This window comes from Cetorhinus maximus, chromosome 12, assembly GCF_964194155.1.
Source record: "Cetorhinus maximus chromosome 12, sCetMax3.hap1.1, whole genome shotgun sequence".
In the NCBI taxonomy this organism is placed as follows: domain Eukaryota; kingdom Metazoa; phylum Chordata; class Chondrichthyes; order Lamniformes; family Cetorhinidae; genus Cetorhinus; species Cetorhinus maximus.
Genome location: NC_135890.1, coordinates 1,595,521 through 1,616,369, shown reverse-complemented (window position 1 = coordinate 1,616,369; position 20,849 = coordinate 1,595,521). Strand labels below are relative to the sequence as shown.

Here is a 20,849-nt window from a genome sequence, read left to right as displayed (position 1 = left end):
CCACTCCAACAAAAGAAAGGAAAACCAAAACCAAGAGAGAAATAAATAAATCATAATCACAAAGAGAAGACAAGAAAGATACCAACAAAGGAAAGCAAACAGCAGATGTAATGCATAATTAATATCATATATTCCCCTCCACCTCTGTATCCCTCCCTCCTTTAAAACGCTCCATATAACCTGCTGCTTTAACCAAAATCTTGATCACCAATCCTAATCTTTTTACATTGATCGGTGTCAAAATTTGTTTGATGACGCTGCTGTGAAGTACCTTGATACATTTTACTACCTTAACCATGCTATATAAATGGAAGTTGTTGTTGTTTATATGGATTTTTAAAAATGTAGGCATTAATCTGGTTGACTCCTGTGTTTAGAGGTCACACAGATGAGCTTAGTGTTTTGTGTCTACATGGTAACAACGCTGGGAGACAAATATATCCCAAAGTGCCAAAGCTTATGAAGTACTCCATACCCTAGGAGTTACATTTCTCACCTTGTTAAACAGAAGCACCAGAAAGGCTTTGCTTTGACTCTCACATCATGGCACAAATGTCAGCACCTATTTCAAGACTTGGCAATGGAATTACCTCCACTCTCCTGCCCAGATTTTGGCCAGATAAAGGGCGCTGAGCTCATCATCACCTCACACCCTGACCTCAAATTCTCTCTTTGCCCTCCCCCCCCCCCACCCCCACCAGTGCTACACCAAATCCACATCTACCTCTGCTGCTCCATCTCCACCCACCACAAGCAGTTGCCAGCGGGAGGGGGTGAAACTTGGAGAAACTGTCAACCTGTTTTCCACTCTGCCCCATTTGAGTTCAATGGAAATATAACCAGACAAAAGGGCCTCTGATTCAATTTTGCACATTTTACACAAATGTCAAATTTCACCATCCTCCAACTCCCATATTCTTGGTCAATTTCCCTTCCATCCACCCTTGTTTCAGTTGAGGCATTCAGAGGGGGATACTTTCAAGTCTTTGAGCTGCAAAACCATCTGCATCATCCTGTCGGCCACTGACAGGCTCCTATTTGCTGGTGGGAATCATGTTGGAAACCAACCATGATGGCCCCATACCCTGAACCCAATAAACTGGGTCGAGATCATGGCAACATGAGGGCACAGACAGATATCCCACCCTGACCTGCAAGGGGAGGGATAGGAAAATCTCACTTTTTTGAGTGGAGTGATTTTTTTTTTATCCACAGTCAATTAAACTTTCCTGTTGAGGGTGTAGTATAATTTTATCCAGATATAGATTCAAAATTACTCCAAGCAGTGACTGGGATTGTGGAAAGGGGTATCAACTAATTCAAAGGAACTGGGATTTCCCAGATATGAATAACAGTATAGTGCAATATCTTATTGTAAACTAAAATAATACTTGATGTTTTGTTTAAATTCTTTCATGGGATTTGGTATCACTTTAAGGCCAGAGCATGTATTGTCCTTGAGAAGGTGGTGGTGAGGTATCTTCTTGTACCATTGCAGTTCATCAACTGTCTGTAATGGTCTACTATCTGAGTGTCTTGCTCAGCCATTTCAGAGGGGCAGTTAAGAGTCAACCACATTGCTTTGGGTCTGGAGCCACATGTAGGCCAGACCGGGTAAGGACAGCAGATTTCCTTCCCAAAGGACATTAGTGGACCAGATGGGTTTTTACAGCAATCAACAATAGATTCATGGCACCATTACTGAAACTAGCTTTATATCCTGGATTTATTAATTAATCGAATTTAAATTCCACCATCTGCCACAGTGGGATTTGAACCTGTGACCCCAGGGAATTAGCCTGGGCCTTTGGATTGCTAGCTCACTAACATTACCATTACAACACCATCTTCCCTGGTGATGCTGGCATATTAAACACCAGAAAATTATTTTTTAAAACAACAAAATAAGTTCATTTAAAATACTACTTAATGTATAAAAACAGGATAATGTTTCTCAGCCTGGGACTTTGATGGTGTGAAGTGTAACAGTTTTGCACGACACAATTTGAGGTGTCACATTTTGCTCTTTAGATGAACAATAAAGTGGGCAAGTTATTATAGAGGTGTTCTGACCAAGATGAAAATTATTTTTAAGACACTTGTTGCTTTTGCATTGAGTAAATATTTCTGGTTGATGATGATATCATTGCTCAATTTAATTTGTGCCTAGTTTGTAATACATGTAGCATTACATATTTTGCACTAAAATCAGTGAGGAAATAGTGAAGCTTAACATTTTCTCCCTCATTAACATAAATTGCTGATTCCGTCACACCATTGCTGATCATTCCAACTTCAAAGGTGGCGTATTTGGGTAAATTTTATGAATTTAAGCTTTAGATTTGAAGCTGTGAATACCAATAGCGCAAAGCAGGATCCTGGGAGCGGAGGTCAGTAATGGATAAGAGATCCTTCAGGACCCACTTGTCCAGTGTTTGTTCTAGGAGTACACTTTGTAAAACCCACCCTTGTCTGTCGAAGCAAATGCAATGTTAGGTCAGGTGCCCGAGTGCTTAATATGTGAACAGGTTGCAAAATTGACCACTTGACTGAAAATCATTTTTATTGTTGAACAGGATAAGCTTAACAGAAATGAATTATATTTAATTTTGCCTTGGAAACTTTACCCACTTAAACAGGGCATACCTTGTTTACCCAGGTTTACATACTAAGTAGCAGCTGCGAATGAACTGCCTGCTTTTACAGTGCCTCTGTTTTCTCCTTCTGCTTCCATTACTCAGTCAGTTACATCCACACATGCTTCTCCTGCAGGGGAGTGTAAATGAAGCATGGGCACAGCACTCCTCTGAGGCATTGTCAGCAGGAAACACACTTTTAATAAGGCTAAAACAAACAAGAGTGTCAGCTTGTCCCTGGAGTGGGACATTCTCGCAGCACTCGAGCCAAGCAAGAACAGACAGACCACGTCAAATGTATTAGTTATAGTGGCATTGATTGTCAGCTATCAGAAAGAGTTGAGTCAGTGACCATAAAAGCAAACATTGCTGTTTGATATGAAGCTTTTCATTACACAGTTTACATAGAAAGGCAATAAATTATGGAGCTGAAATGTCAGCTTTGGAAAATGACTGCACTGTACATTGCAACTTCACTTCTAAATTTAAGTAAAAGATAACACAATTTTCCTGGAAACTGTTACTAGACAGTAACGTATCAAGGGGTTCGGTTGACATCATTAACCATGCAAGCGAAACTTGAATAGTGTCTTAATATCACCTGATTCCTAAGGTGGCTCTATTCTATGCAGTTGGAATTTTATTAAGCTGCTCGGGTTTCATTATTTGCCTGTAGCAGATATCAGGTTGAAATTCAATGGATGGCATGCGGCATAATTGAACTATATAACAAACAGAATTTCATAAAGCTGAGAAACAACAACTTGTATTTATGTAGTGTCTTTAATGTAATTAAATTGTACAGGAGCATCAACAAACACAATTTGACACTGAGTCAATAAGGAGATATTTTTCCTTGAGGGCAGGTGACCAAATGTTTAGTCAAAGAGGTAGGTTTTAAGGAGAACCTTATAGGAGGAGAGGGAGATTGAGAGTTGGAGAGGTTTAAGGAGGGAATTGCAGAATTTAGCTCAGGCAGCGGAAGGCACTGCTACCAATGATGGGTGGAGCAGTGAAAATCAGAGATGTGTAAGAGGCCAGAATTAGAGGGAGGGCCGAGATCTCAGAGGGCTGTAGAGTTGGAGGAGATTACAGAGATAGGGAAGGATGAAGCCATGGAGGGATTTTAGAATCAAAGTGTTGCTGGACTGGCAGCCAGTGTAGGTCATTCATCGCAGGGGTGGTGGGTGAACGGGATTTGGTGTGAATTAGGATTGGGTGAAACTAAGTGAAGGAACAAGGCACCATTCCATCAAGATCGAAAGGAATAGGAAAAAAGATGAGATCAAGGAGTCATTACTGTCACCAAAGTTGAGTTTTCAAAACTTGTGAAATCTATGATTCCATATAAGATGTAACAGTTCCAACAGTGACAACTTTGTACTCCCTAATTCACAGATGGAGAACTATATTCTGGCACTGCAGCAGATTTCATGGGCAGAGATTTTGCAATCTTCCGCACTTTGGGACACCATCACCCAATAAGGACAGAACAACATGACTCCAGGTGGCTGAATGGTAAGTAGATGGGGCGATTAGTCCCAAAGGCTAACTTTCTTCATTTAGTTCCCTCCAGCCCTACAACCCTCCGAGATCTCAGCAGGACCTCTAATTCGGGCCTTTTATACATCTCCAATGTCCATTGTTCCACCCGCCATTGGTGGTGGTGCCTTCAGCTGCCTTCAGCTGCCTGAGTCCTGTAATTCCCTCCCTAAACCTCTCCACCACTTCGTCTCCCTCTCCCCCTAATATATTTTAAAACATGTATCCTTTGAATCCCCTGGGAATTTTTCTTTTAATTTGTATTCGGCTTGCTGAAAACACTTCAATTTTTTCTTGTTCTTTGTTATCCCAAAATATGTAACTAGTTAAAGGATGAATGTGGTCCCACCATAGCATCTCAGTGATTCCAATTTGTGACTGGGTTAAAACCAGTACTGGAAAGCTTGATATGGACAGGACCCTTTCTAGTTAGCTGGTATTACTGCTTCATAATGCACTGACCTGAACGAATGCTGAGAAAAGGTGGAAGTTAGCTCTCCTGTTTGTTTTCCCAGTGGATCTTCTGCCTTTTCTTCCTTTAACTCCCAGCCTCCCTCATGGATTCTGCCGATCAGCCTCTGTATTCCCAGTAGAAGATTGACAGAAACCCAGCTCAGGTGCTGCGCCCCGGGTTTTGCCTGTAGTTATAGTGATAGAGCAGGAGAGACCCAAAAGAATTCCTGATCTGGGTGTTTTCGGTGTTTGACTATTGGATGTATCAGAGCTGATCTGATTCTCTCCTCACCCAGTGCCTGGTTATCCATATTTTCCAGCAGAAATCATTAGATAGTGATCCCGGCTTAATTTCTTTCCCCTTCCCAAACACTATAGTTAAGGGGTAATTTACATTAGTTTGTTTTTCAAGCCACTCATACAGCTATGCTATTGTGAGGCAAATGTAAGCTCCGTTATTGAGAATCTGGTGTCACAATTTTACACACATTCAATGCCTGCATTCCTTATCATTTTTAAGATATAATTTAGTCTATACTAAAATCACAATTACTTTGATTCATATCCTGAATATAAACTATTATCTGATACCAACAAGTCACCATGAGGATCCCTTTTGTGAACTATTCCGTGGGTTCTCCCATGCCGCATGCTGGCTCCTGCCCAAGCAACAGAAAGATAACCTGTTCTAAGATCAACGCTGCTTTCACATTCAAGGTAGACAGCATGGAGAGAAAGGCCCAAGATTATTTACCCAGTTCCAGTTACAGCCTTACAAAAGGGCAAGAAGAGAGCCTTGCAGTGTGTCAAGTTATAGGTTCAAATTAATCATATCGCTCCATGCTGTAACTCATTGGTGCACATTGCTTTGGTGCCATCATTCTGCCCCTTTAGTTACTAGTTAAAAGGGCTTTAGTTACTAGTTAAAAAGGCCAGGTTTACTGCTAGAGTCCAGCAAGCTCACAGGAAACCCCTTATTAGCAGCTATGCAAAATGAATAAAATGAACACTTCTGTTTTGAAATATGACTGTTGTTCTTGGTTAGGACATTCCCTATTTGTCTACTTGGAAAGTCTTCTCAAATTTCTATTGGTCTGTTTAATAAGTGCTAGTTCTGTCAGAAACCATTTTGCCATATGTGTTGTAATTTGAAACATTGTGAGATTGGAGGTTCAGGCTGTATCATCAGTTCTGACTATGGCCCAAATTTTCGCTGAGTTTGGAGGCTCCATGCCTTCGTCAAAATAGCACCAGAGCCCCAATTCTGGAAGCCGTGCCCCTGAACCCAGCACCTACAATTTTCACCAGGAGGGGGCATGGGTAGGGGGCTGTAGTTTGCACATCCATGGTTCATGTAAAGGTTCAATCTGATCCAGTTTTTGTTAGTGGGATGTCCAAAACATGACTGGTGGGCTTTAGACATTTCAGCAAAAGGCCTAAAGCTGTCAAAGTTATTTGGAGAGGTAGGGTATCCTTTGGGAGAGGTCCAGCTGCCTTTTGGGAGAGGTCAGGTGCCCTTTAGTATTGTTACGAATAGACATGAATTTTCCTAATAAGTAGATAAACTCAGTGGAACTGTTAAGCTGTCAAGGCATTTAAATCTGCAAGGTCTTTAAATTTTGGGGGGAAAAAGCCTACAGTTGAAAAAAATCAATTGCAGTTTCACTAGCTGTCTGTTGACATAAGCCTGAAGGTTATCATTATAGGATTAGTGCTGCCTGACTGATTCCACAGCCTATTATTATCACAGTGGGGGATTGGGGGGGGCGGGGGGGGTGTGGGGCTGTAATTTCAAAGTTTTGATGCAAGTCGTTGATATGGGGCTATGAATACAATTTATTTTGCATAAGAAATTAAGTACTTGAAGGAATTAAAATGTATTGAATTAGTTTTTAGCAATGAGGTTTTTTTTTTAATAGTGAAGTCATCAATAGACACCCAGGCACAGATTTTGCTCCCAGGTTGGTTTTCCATAGGTGGGAGAATTCCAAGCTCAGCGAGCTCGGCCTTTAAAAATCTCCGCTCACAGGTCGGATTTTCAGTGGGGAGTGCAGGCTGGATAGGGAGTCAGGCCCACACCCCCCGGAGGAGACTGCCGGGTTCAGAGGCAGGTTTCACAGAAGGCCTGCCTCTGTGCTCTGGCGCTATATTGAAAGAAAAAAAAATCCTTTCAGCTCTCACACCTCACCCCCTCACCCTCCCCCCACACACTCCATTATGCCCCATCCTTGCAAATCTATGCCAACCCCCCCATGGCCCCTCATACCCCATGCCAACCCATGCCCCTATGCCCACCCTCCATGGCCCCTCATACCCCCTAAGCCTCCACATCCCCATGGACCTTTATAGCCCTGATACCAAATTAGCGCCAACTCAATCCAATCCATGCCATCCACCCACCACCCCTCTGTGCTGACTCATTTCATATCCTACGACAGCTCCTTGACAGCCTTGGCAACGTGGCAGTTCTTTGACAGCTGGACAGTTCTTTGACAGTTCTCTGACAGCTTAACTGTTTCAATGAGCTAGTGCATAATCATGTTCACCCTTAGCAATCCCAAAGGTGTCCCAGGACCAATTCCAAGGGGGTATCCTGATTATCCAAATGAATCCACCATATTCAGACCACCTCTTACCTGTTCTAATCTGCACACTTCAGGTTTGACACTCCTGGCCTATCAAAGTTCCACTTCAGTGGAGACACCTGGTGATTTTAATGGCCAGATGCCTCTGTAAACCGCGAATGTGTGAACCCTGGCCCGGCTCCACTCCCACCCCCCACAAAAGATGGAACATGCTCTTTTGGGGGCAGGCATAGAATTTTTGGCCATTTCCGGGATTTTTTGCCATGACGGAGAGCCCTTTGTGTGTGGCTGTGGTGTGAATGGTTGTGATGGTATGGTATACAATACCCTGTCCCCCATTTAATATTCCTTCAGAGCAAACTGATTAATTTCTGTCTGCAGCTTGGAGTGTTGACCTGCAGTTTGTAGAGTGGAAAACAGTTTGATTAGTGTGGTCAATAAATAGCTAACAGAGTGCTGCAGCGCTGTTTACTGAAGTGCTCAAAAATGAAACCATTCAAAGCAAGTAACTTAAAGCAGTAAATCAGACAGAGAGAGACAGAGGTTAAGTGCAATGTGACCAGATTTGAGGGGCCTGAAGTGTTTAGATCTGGGAAAGATTATAATGCAACACTCCTATTATGCAATATCATCTAATGAATGTGAACAGACGTAACTTTCTAATAGTAATGGAGCCGAACTTTACTCATCAGAAAGAAAAAAAGGGACCTGAATAAATGGATAAGAACTGGCAGTTAAAGAGGAATGATTGACAGAAACGCTAAAGAAATAAAAGAACTGATTAACTGTGAGCAGTGGTATGGATTTCTAGGTTTGAGATCATACTTTGCATCTACTAACCCTGGAGCACTCACATAGATTCCTTTGCTGCTCTGAAAGGGTTAACTCTTTCAAATTAAATTGATTAACACGTCTCCTTAAGTAATGGGCAAAGAAACTTTAAGTGATCACATTAATCTTTGATAGACAAGTATTTATACAGCAGGAGTCAAGATTCCAGTACCAATAATAAACAATTAGTCAAAGCACATATATTAATGAGTGAAATTTTAAAGCAAATAATTTAAATTTTGTTTACTTATATCTAATGAGTTCCTTTCCAAGTCAGAGAGGGCAGCATTTTCCGGTCGGTGAGTGGGGGGCAGGGCCCACTCGCCGATGTGTAAGATGACGCGGGGTGACGTCAGGCGTGTGTCCCGATGTCACCGCGCGTCATTTGGATTTTCAGTTCGGCAGGGGAGAAGCCAAGTTGGCTGCGCGTCCACTGAACTGTCAACGGCCTATTATGGCCATTAAAATACTAATTAATGAAATTAATGGGCCTGTCTGTCCAACCTTAAGGTTAATGGACGGCGAGGAGGCCAGGCAACCTTCTGAAAAAGCACAAAACCTCATCCACGGGCGGGAGGAGGTTTCACGTAAGATTTAAAATGTCACAAAATTTTTTTTTAGAAAGTAATGGACATGTCCCATCTCATGTGACAGTTTCACATGAGGGGAATGCCCTTAAATTTTTTTCCATCTTTAATTAGGTTTTCAAAAGTAACACTGATCTCCCTGAGGCAGCACTTTGCCGCGGGGAGATCTGTGCGCTCTTTCACGCGTATGCGCTAAAGAGAGCACTCCTGGCTCAGGGATTCCCGCCCGCACAGGGAGCGCACAGCACTTCTGGGCAGACATCACGCTGGTTAAGGCCCGCCCACGTAAAATGCGGAGGCACCAATCGGGAACCCGCCTGCCTGTGCCCGCTCCTGCACAACCCCCCAACAAGGGGAAAATGCTGCCCACAGTGTCCGATTATACCATAAATATTGAGTGTAATGTTATCTACATAGCTTGTAGCACAGCTCGAAGATCTGAGTTATACTGCTGGTCGCATTTTCTCCATATTGCATACACCCAAGCCAAACAGTAGTTGCGCACATGCATATTTCCATGAGTCCCAAAGTACCTATTATGAAGTTGATCATGAAACTTAGTTTCAATGTGCTTGAGGGTCTACTCAGCAAAACAACCTGCCTACATGTAAAACATCTTGACACCAAGCCACATAAAGAGATATTAGGATGAAGAGATAGATTTCAAGGAGCTCTTAAAGGAGGAGAGAGAGGTAGAGAAGGGTTACAAAGGAAATAGTTTTACAATGGACTACATCACTCTTTTTTTAAATAGCACTGCCCAGAATTAATACAAATCTTTTTGCCTTTTTTTGCATGAAATTTTATCAAACGAGAAACTTCCTTTACTAAATGATTATTATGCTGGGGTGCCATTGCTTTGCTTCTTCATGACCATTTTTGCCAATCGTTCTAACTGATGCTCTGATTAACAACAGGGAAAGTTAAACAGTAGTTTGGATTAAAATGTTTTCAAAAATGCAATAAAGGGAAGAGGAGTGGATAGCGCAATGACAACATAAACATTCCACAACATTCACCGAGGCAAACCTCGCTAACAAGGAGAGGATAAAAGCAAAATACTGCAGATGCTGGAAATCTGAAACAAAAACAAAAATAGCTGGAAAAACTCAGCAGGTCTGACAGCATCTGCGGAGAGGAAGAGAGTGTTCATGTTTCAAGTCCGTATGAAGAGTCATACGGACTCGAAACATTAACAATCTCTTCCCCTCCACAGATGTTGTCAGACCTGCTGAGTTTTTCCAGCTATTATTGTTTGTGTGAGGGATTAGAGTAGGTGACCAAAGGTATGATTGAAGGGCTTGGTTTTCAAGATGTTTTTGCAGATGGGGGAAAAATGCAATTTGGCAGAAGGGGCAGAGAAATGCAGAATGATGGATCAAGGTGGCTGAGAACTAGGCCACTAAGGAAAACACAGAGAAAAGAGAGTAAGAAGAGACATATAAATATACATACAAACATATGAACAAGGAGCGGGAGTAGGCTATTCAGCCCCTCAAGCCTGCTCCGCCATTTAATAAGGTCATGGATGATCTGATTGTAACCTGAAATCTGCATCCCACCTACCGCCAATAACCTATCACCCCCTTGCTTACCAAGAATCTATCCACCTCTGCCTTAAAAATATTCAATGACTCTGCTTCCAACACCTTTTCAGGAAGAGAGTTCCAAAGACTCATGGCTCTTTGAGTGAAAAAATGTCACCTCATTTCCATTTTAAATGGACGACCCTTTATTTTTAAACAGTGACCCCTAGTTCTAGATTCTCCCACAAGAGGAAACATCCTCTCCACATCCACCCTGTCAAGACCCCTCAAAACTAGAATCAGAAGAGCAGAGAGCATGCATTAACATGTATACCCAACTGAGATTGAGGTAATGGGGTCATGACTGCATTTGTAAATGGGAGCAATGCATTTTGAAGACAAAGTATCGGCAGAAAGGGACATTTATGGAGGTTGATGAGAGTTAGGTTTCTAGGATATTGGGGTTTAATATAGGATAGGATGTAATAGATGTTGTTTGGTCACATTGGATTTTATGAAGGGAAATGACATGTCTTGGAGATGCTGTGTATTCACCATTGCTCCTGCTAAGGTCCAGGCAACGCATTTAGAAACTTGGGTCAACTATTCTTCCTCAGATGTTGAGACCTGTCTAACATAATCCTTTTTGTAAGCGTAAGGTAAGGAAATACATAAAACATTGACATTTTTAAACGTTACCTTTTGACTCTTTATATAGAGGAGCTTGGGACTCAAAGGGTTTTATTGCTTTCACACAATAAGATCAAGGCTTACTTTCCTTTCCTGACTGTTGCTCTTATATAAATCATGTGAGGGTTGAGAAGAAGCAGATGATGAATGATAGGCTGCTTTGATTCAGTAAGCTTTGTACTGTATCAAGGGCAATTGCTCTTTTGAATATTGAAAGCCCATTTGCCTGCCATAACCAGGTGCATCAGAATTGAGAATAAATGCAGTTAATGTGTCTGCAGTAAAATGTTATTTTCACTGCTTGCTGGTGTGGAAGTAAAAGCTTTGTTACACTAAAATGGCAGGGCAGAAGGTGGACAGCTGTTTATGAGTTGAAGTATTGATGTGCTTAATTTGTGGGCAATACACTAAATGGTCATTTCTAAATCTTGGAATTGAATAAGGAATGGATGAAAAATCAGAGGTTGTGTCAATATGTGCAACTTTCTTTCTACTGCCTGGGTCAACGTCGAGTATCACAATCAGTAGCAGTGTAGCCTTTCTTCCCACCCTCTCAGTCAGGATTTTTTTTAAAATTCTTTCATGGGGTGTGGGCATCACTGGCAAAGCCAGTGTTTGTTGCCCATCTCTAATTGCCCCTTGCAGGGCACATTTCAGAGGGCAGTTAAGAGGCAGCCACATTGCTGTGGGTCTGGAGTCACACGTAGGCCAGACCAGGTAAGGACGGCAGATTTCCTTCCCTAAAGGGACATTAGTGACTCAGATGAGTTTTTACAACAATCGGTGATAGTTCCATGGTCACCATTACTGCGACTAGCTTTCAACTGAATTCAAATTCCACCAGATGCCGTGGTGGGATTTGAACCCATGCCCCCAAAGTATTAGCCTGGGCCTCTGGATTATTAGTCCCATGTCATTGCCACTATGCCACCATCTCTGAAAGATAGCAGCTAGTATTTAGCACTAGCGCTTTTAATGTAATAGAATATCCCGAGGCACTTCTCAGGAGTGTTATATAGCAAACTTTGACACCAAGATATTAGGGCAGATCACCAGAAGCATGGTCAGAGGTGGGTTTCAGGGAGCATTTCAAAGAAGGAAAGCGAGATTCAGCAAGGTAGTTTCAGAGCTTAAACCCCATGCACGGCCACCAATGAAGGAGCGATTAAAATCAGGGATGCACAAAAATTAGGAGTGCAGGTATCTCAGAGGGTTGTGGAGCTGGGGGAGCTTAGAGGGATAGGGAGGTGAGAGGCCATGGAGGGATTTGAAAATAAGGATGAAAATTTTAAAATAGAGGTGTGGCCTAAGTAGAAGCCAATTGGTCAGTGAGCACAGGAGTGATAGGTGAACGGGATTTGGTGGAGTTAGGGTGTGAGCAACCTCCAGTTTACAGAGGGAAGAGTGTGGTGGGCAGTCTAGGGGTGTCCTGGAATTGCGAAGACTAGAGCTAACAAAGGTATGGACAGTTTCAGCAGCTGATTGGCTGAGGGTGGAGTCAGGTGATGTATGGAGGCGGAAACTAAAGGACCAGGAATAAATAACTAGCTTGATTAGGTATGAGCTTAAAGTTGGGCACAGTGCAAGGCCAATTGCTCTGTCATTTCATTAATATTGAAATTCAAACCTCTTTCTATCCATGAGAACAGAAGCCCAGTTGTTTACGAATTTCTCCTTCTGCATTAAACATGGGAATAGTAGAGGTTTATTCCAGTGTGACTTTTGATAGGACATGCAAAATTGTCTCTGTTGACAGTGATACAGGTGTGTATTTAAAGGGGCAGAGATATCACCAATTAAAACAAAGGGAAACAGTAACATTCAAAAAACATTGTCATGTTCCTCAGAAATGCCTGAAGCATTTCACAAAGTGTCCCTAATTGGAAATGCAGTGACTGTTGTTCTGCAGACAAGGAGGACAGCCATTTCCTGCACAAAAAGATCCCACAAAATAGCATTAAATCAGATGACCAATTATTAGACAAGGCCCCTGGTACTTGCAATGGGATCACCCGTTACTGGCCTCTGACATTGACAGATCCCAGAGATTCAAGGTCGGGGGGGCGGGGGGGGGGTCAATTAATTTGCACACCTCAAGCAGTTATCACTAGGCTCCCTTACTGAGTGCGCAGCCCTCAAAAGATTATTGAATCCCCCTCTACAGAGATCCCATTATTGCCCCTCTCTCTGGGAGCTGTATGACAGCCTGAGTTCAGGAACTCCCCAGATCTGATCAAAGATCATGGGCAGAATTTTGCCCTTGACGGGCGGGCGGGCCCCACCAGCTCGGCGGTGGGTGGACAGCCGATCGCCACCGCCGAAACGGGCCCCGCCGCCATTTTAAGTGGGCGGGCCAATTAAGGCCCACCCAGCGTGACGCCCGACGGGAAGCACTAAGTGCTGCCTCAGGGAGATCGCTGAAAGCCTGGCAAATATAAAAAATAGAACAACATTTTTAAAATCGCTATCAAACCTCATTCCGCCACTGGATGAGGTTTGTAAAAAAAATCACCTACCCACCTGCCCGTTGGGCCCGTGCGCTGAGCCGAAGTTCGCACGGGCCCCTCAAAATCGTTGACGATTGGCAAGTTAAGGGCCTTAACAAGGCCTTTAATTAATGGCGGGCGTGCGTCCTGCTGCTGAGCGCACCCGCCGACCGAAATATTGTGATGCCGCACGCTGACTTCGGGACGCTCGCACGACATTTTAAGCGCTGGCGTGCGGACTCCACCACCCACACGTCATCCAGAAGATTCTGCCCCATATTCAGGTAGGAATCCATTGGAAGGGCCTAGATTGTTTTAACCAAATTATTTTTCCTTATTTACTGCCAATAACATATTCATAGACCAAAGCGCCTATATGGTTTCCTAACAGTGTTGAAAATCTAATGGGAGTTGATTGTATTAGCAGGGATGGTATTAGGATTAACCAGCAGATTACTAAAAAAAAGATTTTTTTTTCACTTAATTTATTAGTGTTTTAATAGTTTGCTTATTTTTGATTTTCTTTTTCTTCTTCAGAACCAAAATTTATTGGTGCCCATTTGATACCAGAAAGTGACAATCCAGAAGATGATAAGATATATTTCTTTTTTCGAGAAAATGCATTGGATGGAGAGTATTCAGGAAAAGCGACTCATGCCCGAATAGGACAAGTGTGTAAGGTCAGTTGGACGTGTGACAAGTGTGTAAGGTCAGTTGGACGTGTGACAAGTGTGTAAGGTCAGTTGGACGTGTGACAAGTGTGTAAGGTCAGTTGGATGTGTGAGAAGTGTGTAAGGTCAGTTGGATGTGTGACAAGTGTGTAAGGTCAGTTGGATGTGTGACAAGTGTGTGAGGTCAGTTGGATGTGTGAACAATTCTCCAAACTAAAGGTGTCTTACTGGTTTAATGATTGCCACTTGATCAGTGGCAACACTGGGGGTGAAATTGGTCTACATCGGCTATTGGGAATTCAGTTAATTCTTTCCTCCATATCCAATCTTCTTTCCACTGAAGTTCAGAGGACAACAGTTCAAACACTTTTTAGAGACTCATTTCCTTATCCCACTATAACTTTTACTTGGTCTTAAATTAAAAATCTTGGCAATAATTTCTAAGTCAATGGAAAATGAAAGCGGCTGCAGTGAAAAATCAGTTGCTGATTAACGATGAGTCTGGTTTGGGCTTCTGGGCACAGACCAGTTCCAACATTATTGTGGTGGAATTCTGAAGAGAAGCTTCATCTAGGACATGGAGAAATAGTGAACAATAATACACTATTCTATACTAATACTAGAACTGCAACAATTAACATTTGTAAATCATCTGTAATAAAGACAGAAACATAGAAATTCAACGTGAACAGTTGCGCTGATCAAGCATTATCACATGGGTTGTCTTTTATATACATCACTAGATATTCAGCTTGATTGAAATCAGTTGAACTCAATATGGGGATGGGGTGGGGAGTATGAATGCTCATTTTGTGATACCACTCAGCACAACTTTTAGCTCAAGGAATTTAAGGAATTTTCCAGTTGGGAAATCTATCCAAGCAGGGATAGGAAAATGGCTAAAGGCAGGTTGGCAGAGCTACCTATGAAGGAATTGAAAGTGTGAGGGGGAGTCGGTTGAAAGCTCTGGCACTAGTATGAGAAAAAGGAGAGTGAACACACAGCAGACCAGAGGTAGGAGAATGGGTTGTGCGTGGAAAGCGTACAAGGCTCCCGGTGATTGCAGAGTAGGGTGAAGGATATTGAATTCATTCTGAAAGAGGTGAGATAGGGGAGATTTGTCTGTTATTGCATTGTTTGCCAACTCAGATATAAGTCCGTTTTGAAACTAAGCCTTAACTGGTTTAGGGAGAAGTGTGCAAAGAGCTCCATGACATGCCAGTGAACAACTGTCAGCATATACAGAACTTAATGTAATGGATATCCTAAACCACAAGATGTGAAAGCACATTTTTTATGCCAGTAGGGTTATCTATCTGCCTCTCCAGCGCAAGTCTTTAATCCACCTCAATTCTGATATAAATGCAGCCCTTGTCTATTAAGGAGCTCAAGGGGAAATCAATTCTGTCACTTGTGCTTAAGTCCACTACACAAAGCAGGTCTAGTTCTGACTGTGATTAGCAAGATTCTTCGAGTTCAGTAGAATTATTTTATGGGAAGGGTGTAGTGGAAAATGCTAGGTCAGATCTTGACATTTATTGAAGCAAGCGAGTATATAAGAATTCCTGAGAAGTTTAGAAATTCATGTAAACTGTGATTGGTTTACGATCGTGTTTCTTCAGTTGCTGAATAAATAAAAAAAGTTTAAAATATATACTTTAAATATACCTAAACTGGAAAACTGGATTAGTGCATATTGTAGCGTACCAGTCCAATCTTCTACTGTTAATTGAAAGCAACAATCTGAAAATCGACACAATGATACTCAATACAAGTAATGCCATGTGGACCTCATCAAAATCCTCCTTTTGCCCCTTATTTTCCTTCAAAAAAATGTCAGGAAAGTTTGTGATTCACAGCTCATACCCATAAAGAAAACAGGAAAATATATTTAACTGTCACAAGCTGTTTTGTGTTTGAATTAAAAACTTCTGTCAAAAGCTTAGGGTGTTTCCCAAATACCCATCAAATGAAAAATTGAGATAAATTTACACATCAGGAATGTGGTTACTATGAAATGAGTAAAAAATTTCCAACATTGGTTATAGATGTTTATATATTACTGTGCCAATGTCTCACATACTGAACCGCTTCTTGCCTGAAGATTCTGTTATTCTGTTCCTTAAAAATCTGCATCAGATTCAAGTCCATCTGTTTCACCTTTGCATAGGATTACAAAGTCACTGTGTTAATTAATACCTGACATTCAGATGGAACATGGCTGGATCTACAATGCGTCTGGCCCATCTTATTAGCCTAGAGTGTTTTAAATTAATTGAAAAGGAAGTGACCAGCAATGTTCTTTTAATGATATAAGGAATTCTGATTAATGTCAATTGATTGTTTTGCAAACTGATGTTATCTCTTAAATGTTTCTTCACTGCAGTGAATAGTAATTAAGAATGTTGCAATGCAGACTAAAGTATACAGACAAAATAAAATGGAAATTCATCGAAACCCAGAGATTCTGTGATTAAGCAACATGAGCACCAACTGAGAGCCCCAAGAGAAGCCACTATGTTGGTCAAGAGAGGCCACTATGTTGGTCAAGAGAGGCCACCATGGAGCTGTTGTTCCAGGAATTAAGAATCTAAATTCTGATTCTTAGTTTATAGAATTTCTTAAAGGGAATGATACTCACAGAAAGCACTCTCAATGTTGCATAGGCTGTCACGTTACGGGTGCTGAAGTTGGACACAGGCTGATTAGCCCACTGGGTTTTCCATAATCTCCTCATGAGGCATTTTCAGCTCAACTAAAAGAGCATTACATCGTGCCTCCTCCATAACCCTCACTCTTCTTTTTTTATAATAAATTACATTAGCTCAGCATTCCAGTGAGAGGGACAATAGGCATCCTTTCAAGTACAGAGAAGTTAAACATATCTATTAAAAGATTAGTTACACAAGGCTGTATGACGACATTCAGTATAACCTTGGCGAATGGCGGTGACTTGTTGACATTCTATGGATGTAACCTGTTTCAATAGATTCTGCAGAGTCAATCCTTTAACAACAAAATAGGCTCCTGAATACAAAACAGATTATTTAATGAAAAAAATTGTTCCTTATAGTGTTCCTACTACAAGGGCAAGCTATAAATGGGATCTCAGGTCTCGCTAACATTTCTTGTGTGAGCTGCTGGCATCTGTTGTGCCTCCACAGACAGCTCACACATTGAAGAGTCCCCCTGTTCGATTTATCAACATTACTCTCATTTTACACTCATGAAGACAGGCACAACACACTCTAGTTTCTATCCTGATCCATCAGGATGGACACAATAATTGGGTCTAGTCAGACTTTCATGTAGTGAAACAAACTTATTTCTAACTGAAGAAAAACTTGAGTCTTGGTAACAATTTGCAGATCTCTGTGCCTGAAAGAGGTTGGTTACATTCGAATGACAAATAAATGTGGACTGGGAGTATTTAGGAGGGACTACAAATAATCATAAACCACAGAAGCAAAACTTGTTTAAATCGATCATCTGAATTTGAGGATTAAATGACAACTTTGACATCTCTGTGTATCAGTTCTTAAACTGAAAACAATAGATGTTAATACAGATTATGTAGGGGATACTCAGTTCAGGTCCAGTTTTTGTGCTGTTTGCAGACTGTTACAATGGTTTAATGACAGAGAAGAACTCATTAGTGTGACATCAGTTTCCCTAAAAATTATCTGTTGTTGATTGGCAGGAAATCCTACATCAAGGATGTATCATATAATCTAAAATCTTTTTGTATCATACCTTGCAATCATTTAATTTCAAATTGCCCTTGGTCCCAGTTTGATTTGTTTTAAATCATCCTGTTTACAATATAGATTGGTGCAGTAAACAAAGCAAGGCTCTGATTGACGTTTTATTACTTTGTCACAGTCCATTGCAAGCATCTCAAGTCATGGAAGGAAAGCTCAGTGATTCAGCACTCCCTCAGCACTGCCCTGGAGTGTCAGCCTTGATTTTTGTTATCAAGCTCTGGAGTGGAAGCGGAACCCAGAACCTTGTGACTCAGCAGCAAGCATGCTGTCCAACTGAGCCATGGCTGATGCTCTGCTCGGTAACCCCTCCTTCAATATGATCGTGTTTTGTTGTAGTTAATGTCTGCACCAGGATCTTCAATCCATGACCTATGAAAGGAATGATCATACTGCCAGCCTTATCTCTAATTTTAACAAAATCCACAAGCATTTTTTAAGGGAAGCCAGCTGCATTCTACGAGCTATGGATACCGGGTCCCATGACCTTGCATTTTCGTGCACCTCCACTGATTGGCCATGAAGTGAATACATTACCCAGTGCACAGCAGCCCCTGCACCGCTGTATCAGGTCTGCATTACAAGTCCCCTGGCTGAGCATATTTTTCTGCCGGACAAATTAGGTTTTTATGCTTTCCATGCTCAACTGAGCATGCAAAGCGTTTGCAGAAATGCGTGTATATTTTGAAAAGATGATATAGTTTGTTTAAAGGGATATTACAACTTTTTTGGAGAGTTGTCAGGTTAATTTAGGATTAGAAAAATAGCTATTTTATTAGGCTGTGGACACATTTGTACTGATTACCAAAGTCATCTAAATTTCATAACAGCACAATAACTAATTACAGAATATTATCGGTGACCTTATTACAGGATTAATCATGCCATGGCACTTCTGCTTCTGTGAGCACCTGGTTAATAATATCATGACCCTTTCACGTCAATCATGATGTACGAGAACAACATCAGGAATGAGTTATGTGGAGAGGCTGGAGAAGCTGGGATCATTCTCCTTTAGAACAGAGCAGGTTAAGGGGAGATTTCAGAGAGATGCTAAACATTATGAGAGGTTTTGATGGAGCAGACAGGGAGAAACTGTTTCCAGTGGCAAGAGGGTCAGTAAGCAGAGGGACACAAATTTAAAATAATTAGCAAAAGAACCAAAGGGGGAGATGAGGTGAATTTCTTTTATGCAGCGAGATGTTGCGATCTGGAATGTGCTGCCTGATAAGGCAGTGGAAGCAGATTCAATAGGAACATTTCAAAAGAGAATTGGATGAATATTCAAAAGTACAAAACCAGCAGGCTATGGAAAAGAGCAATGAGACTGATTACTTTACTTATAATTACTTTAATGAGTCTGTACAGGCATGGTAAGCTGAAGAGCCTCCTTCTGTGCACTGTGACTTTGCATGAACTGCTGAATGATTGTGAAAACTTTTATCCCATTTGTCTGAACTGAGTTCCAACATGTCCCAAAGGGAAAAGGAGTGTCCTAAGCTGCAGCAATATTACGTTTCCAATGTCTTGCATTCATATTTCGACTTGTGTCCCATCACATGACCTATTTGAACTGAGAGAAGACTTGTGCTCCAGAACTTGCTGCGCTCCTAGCCAAGCTGTTCCAGTACAGCTACAACACTGGCATCTACCCGGCTATGTGGAAAATTGCCCAGGAATGTCCTTGGCACAAGAATCAGGACAAATCCAACCCGGCCAATTCCTGCCTCATCAGTCTACTCTCAATCATCAGTTAAGTGATGGAAGGGGTCATCAACAGTGCTATCAGTGGCACTTGCTTAGCAATAACCTGCTCACTGATGCCCAGTTTGGATTCTGCCAGGGCCACTCAGCTCCTGACCTCATTACAGCCTTGGTTCAAACATGGACAAAAGAGCTGAACTCCAGAGGTGAGGTGAGAGTGACTGCCCTTGACATCAAGGCTGCATTTGACCAAGTGTGGCATCAAGGAGACCTAGCAAAACTGGGGTCAATGAGAATCAGGGGGAAAACTCTCCACTGGTTGGAGTCATACCTAGCACAAAGGAAGGTGGTTGTGGTTGTTGGGGGTCAGTCATCTCAGCTCCAGGGCATCACTGCAGGAGTTCCTCAGGGTAGTGTCCTCAGCCCAACCATCTTCAGCTGCTTCATCAATGACCTTCCTTCCATCATAAGGTCAGATGTGAGGATGTTCACTGATGATTGCACAACGTTCAGCACCATTTGCAACTCCTCAGATACTGAAGCAGTCCATGCCCAAATGCATCAAGTGCTGGACAATATCCAGGCTTGGGCTGACAAGTGGCATATAATATTCATGCCACACAAGTGCCAGAAAATGACCATCTCTAACAAGAGAGAATCTAACCATTGTCCCTTGATGTTCAATGGCATTACCATTGCTGAATCCCTCAGTATCAACATCCTGGGGTTATCATTGACCAGAAACTGAACTGGACTAGCCATATAAATACTGTGGCTACAAGAGTAGGTCAGAGGCTAGAAATCCTGTGGTGAGTAACTCACCTCCTGACTCCCCAAAGCCTGTACACCATCTAAAAGGCACAAGTCAGGAGTGTGATGGAATACTCTCCCCTTGCCTGGATGAGTGCAGCTCCAATAACACTCAAGAAGCTTGACACCATCCAGGACAAAGCAGCCCGCTTGATTGGCACCTCATCCACAAACATTCACTCCCTCTACCACCGACGCACAATAGCAGCAGTGTGTACCATCTACAAGATACCCTGCAGGAATTCATCGAGGCTCCTTAGACAGCACCTTCCAAACCTTCGACTGTTACCATCTAGAACGACAAGGGCAGCAGATAGATGTGAACACCACCACTGGATGTTCCTATTCAAGTCACTCACCATCCTGACTTGGAAATATATTGCTATTCCTTCACTGTCACTGGGTCAAAATCCTGGAACTCCCTCCCCAACAGCACTATTGGTGTACCTACACCACATGGACTGCAACAATTAAAGAAGAAAGCTCACCACCGCCTTCTCGAGGGCAATTAGGGGTGGGCAATAAATGCTGGCCCAGCCAGCGACACCCACGTCCCTTGAATGACTT

At 42.1% G+C, this 20,849-nt stretch overlaps 1 protein-coding gene across 4 annotated transcripts in view; it reads left to right on the top strand.

Moving 5' to 3' along the window:
* LOC144687164 (semaphorin-3A-like) overlaps positions 1-20,849 on the top strand; it is a 432,238-nt gene that overhangs the window by 349,871 nt on the left and 61,518 nt on the right. For all 4 annotated transcript variants that reach the window (XM_078552904.1, XM_078552906.1, XM_078552905.1 and 1 more), the window contains exons 7-8: positions 4,035-4,154; positions 13,874-14,016. In XM_078552904.1, the coding sequence (XP_078409030.1) occupies positions 4,035-4,154; positions 13,874-14,016 (263 nt within the window). The remainder of the gene's footprint in view (positions 1-4,034; positions 4,155-13,873; positions 14,017-20,849) is intronic.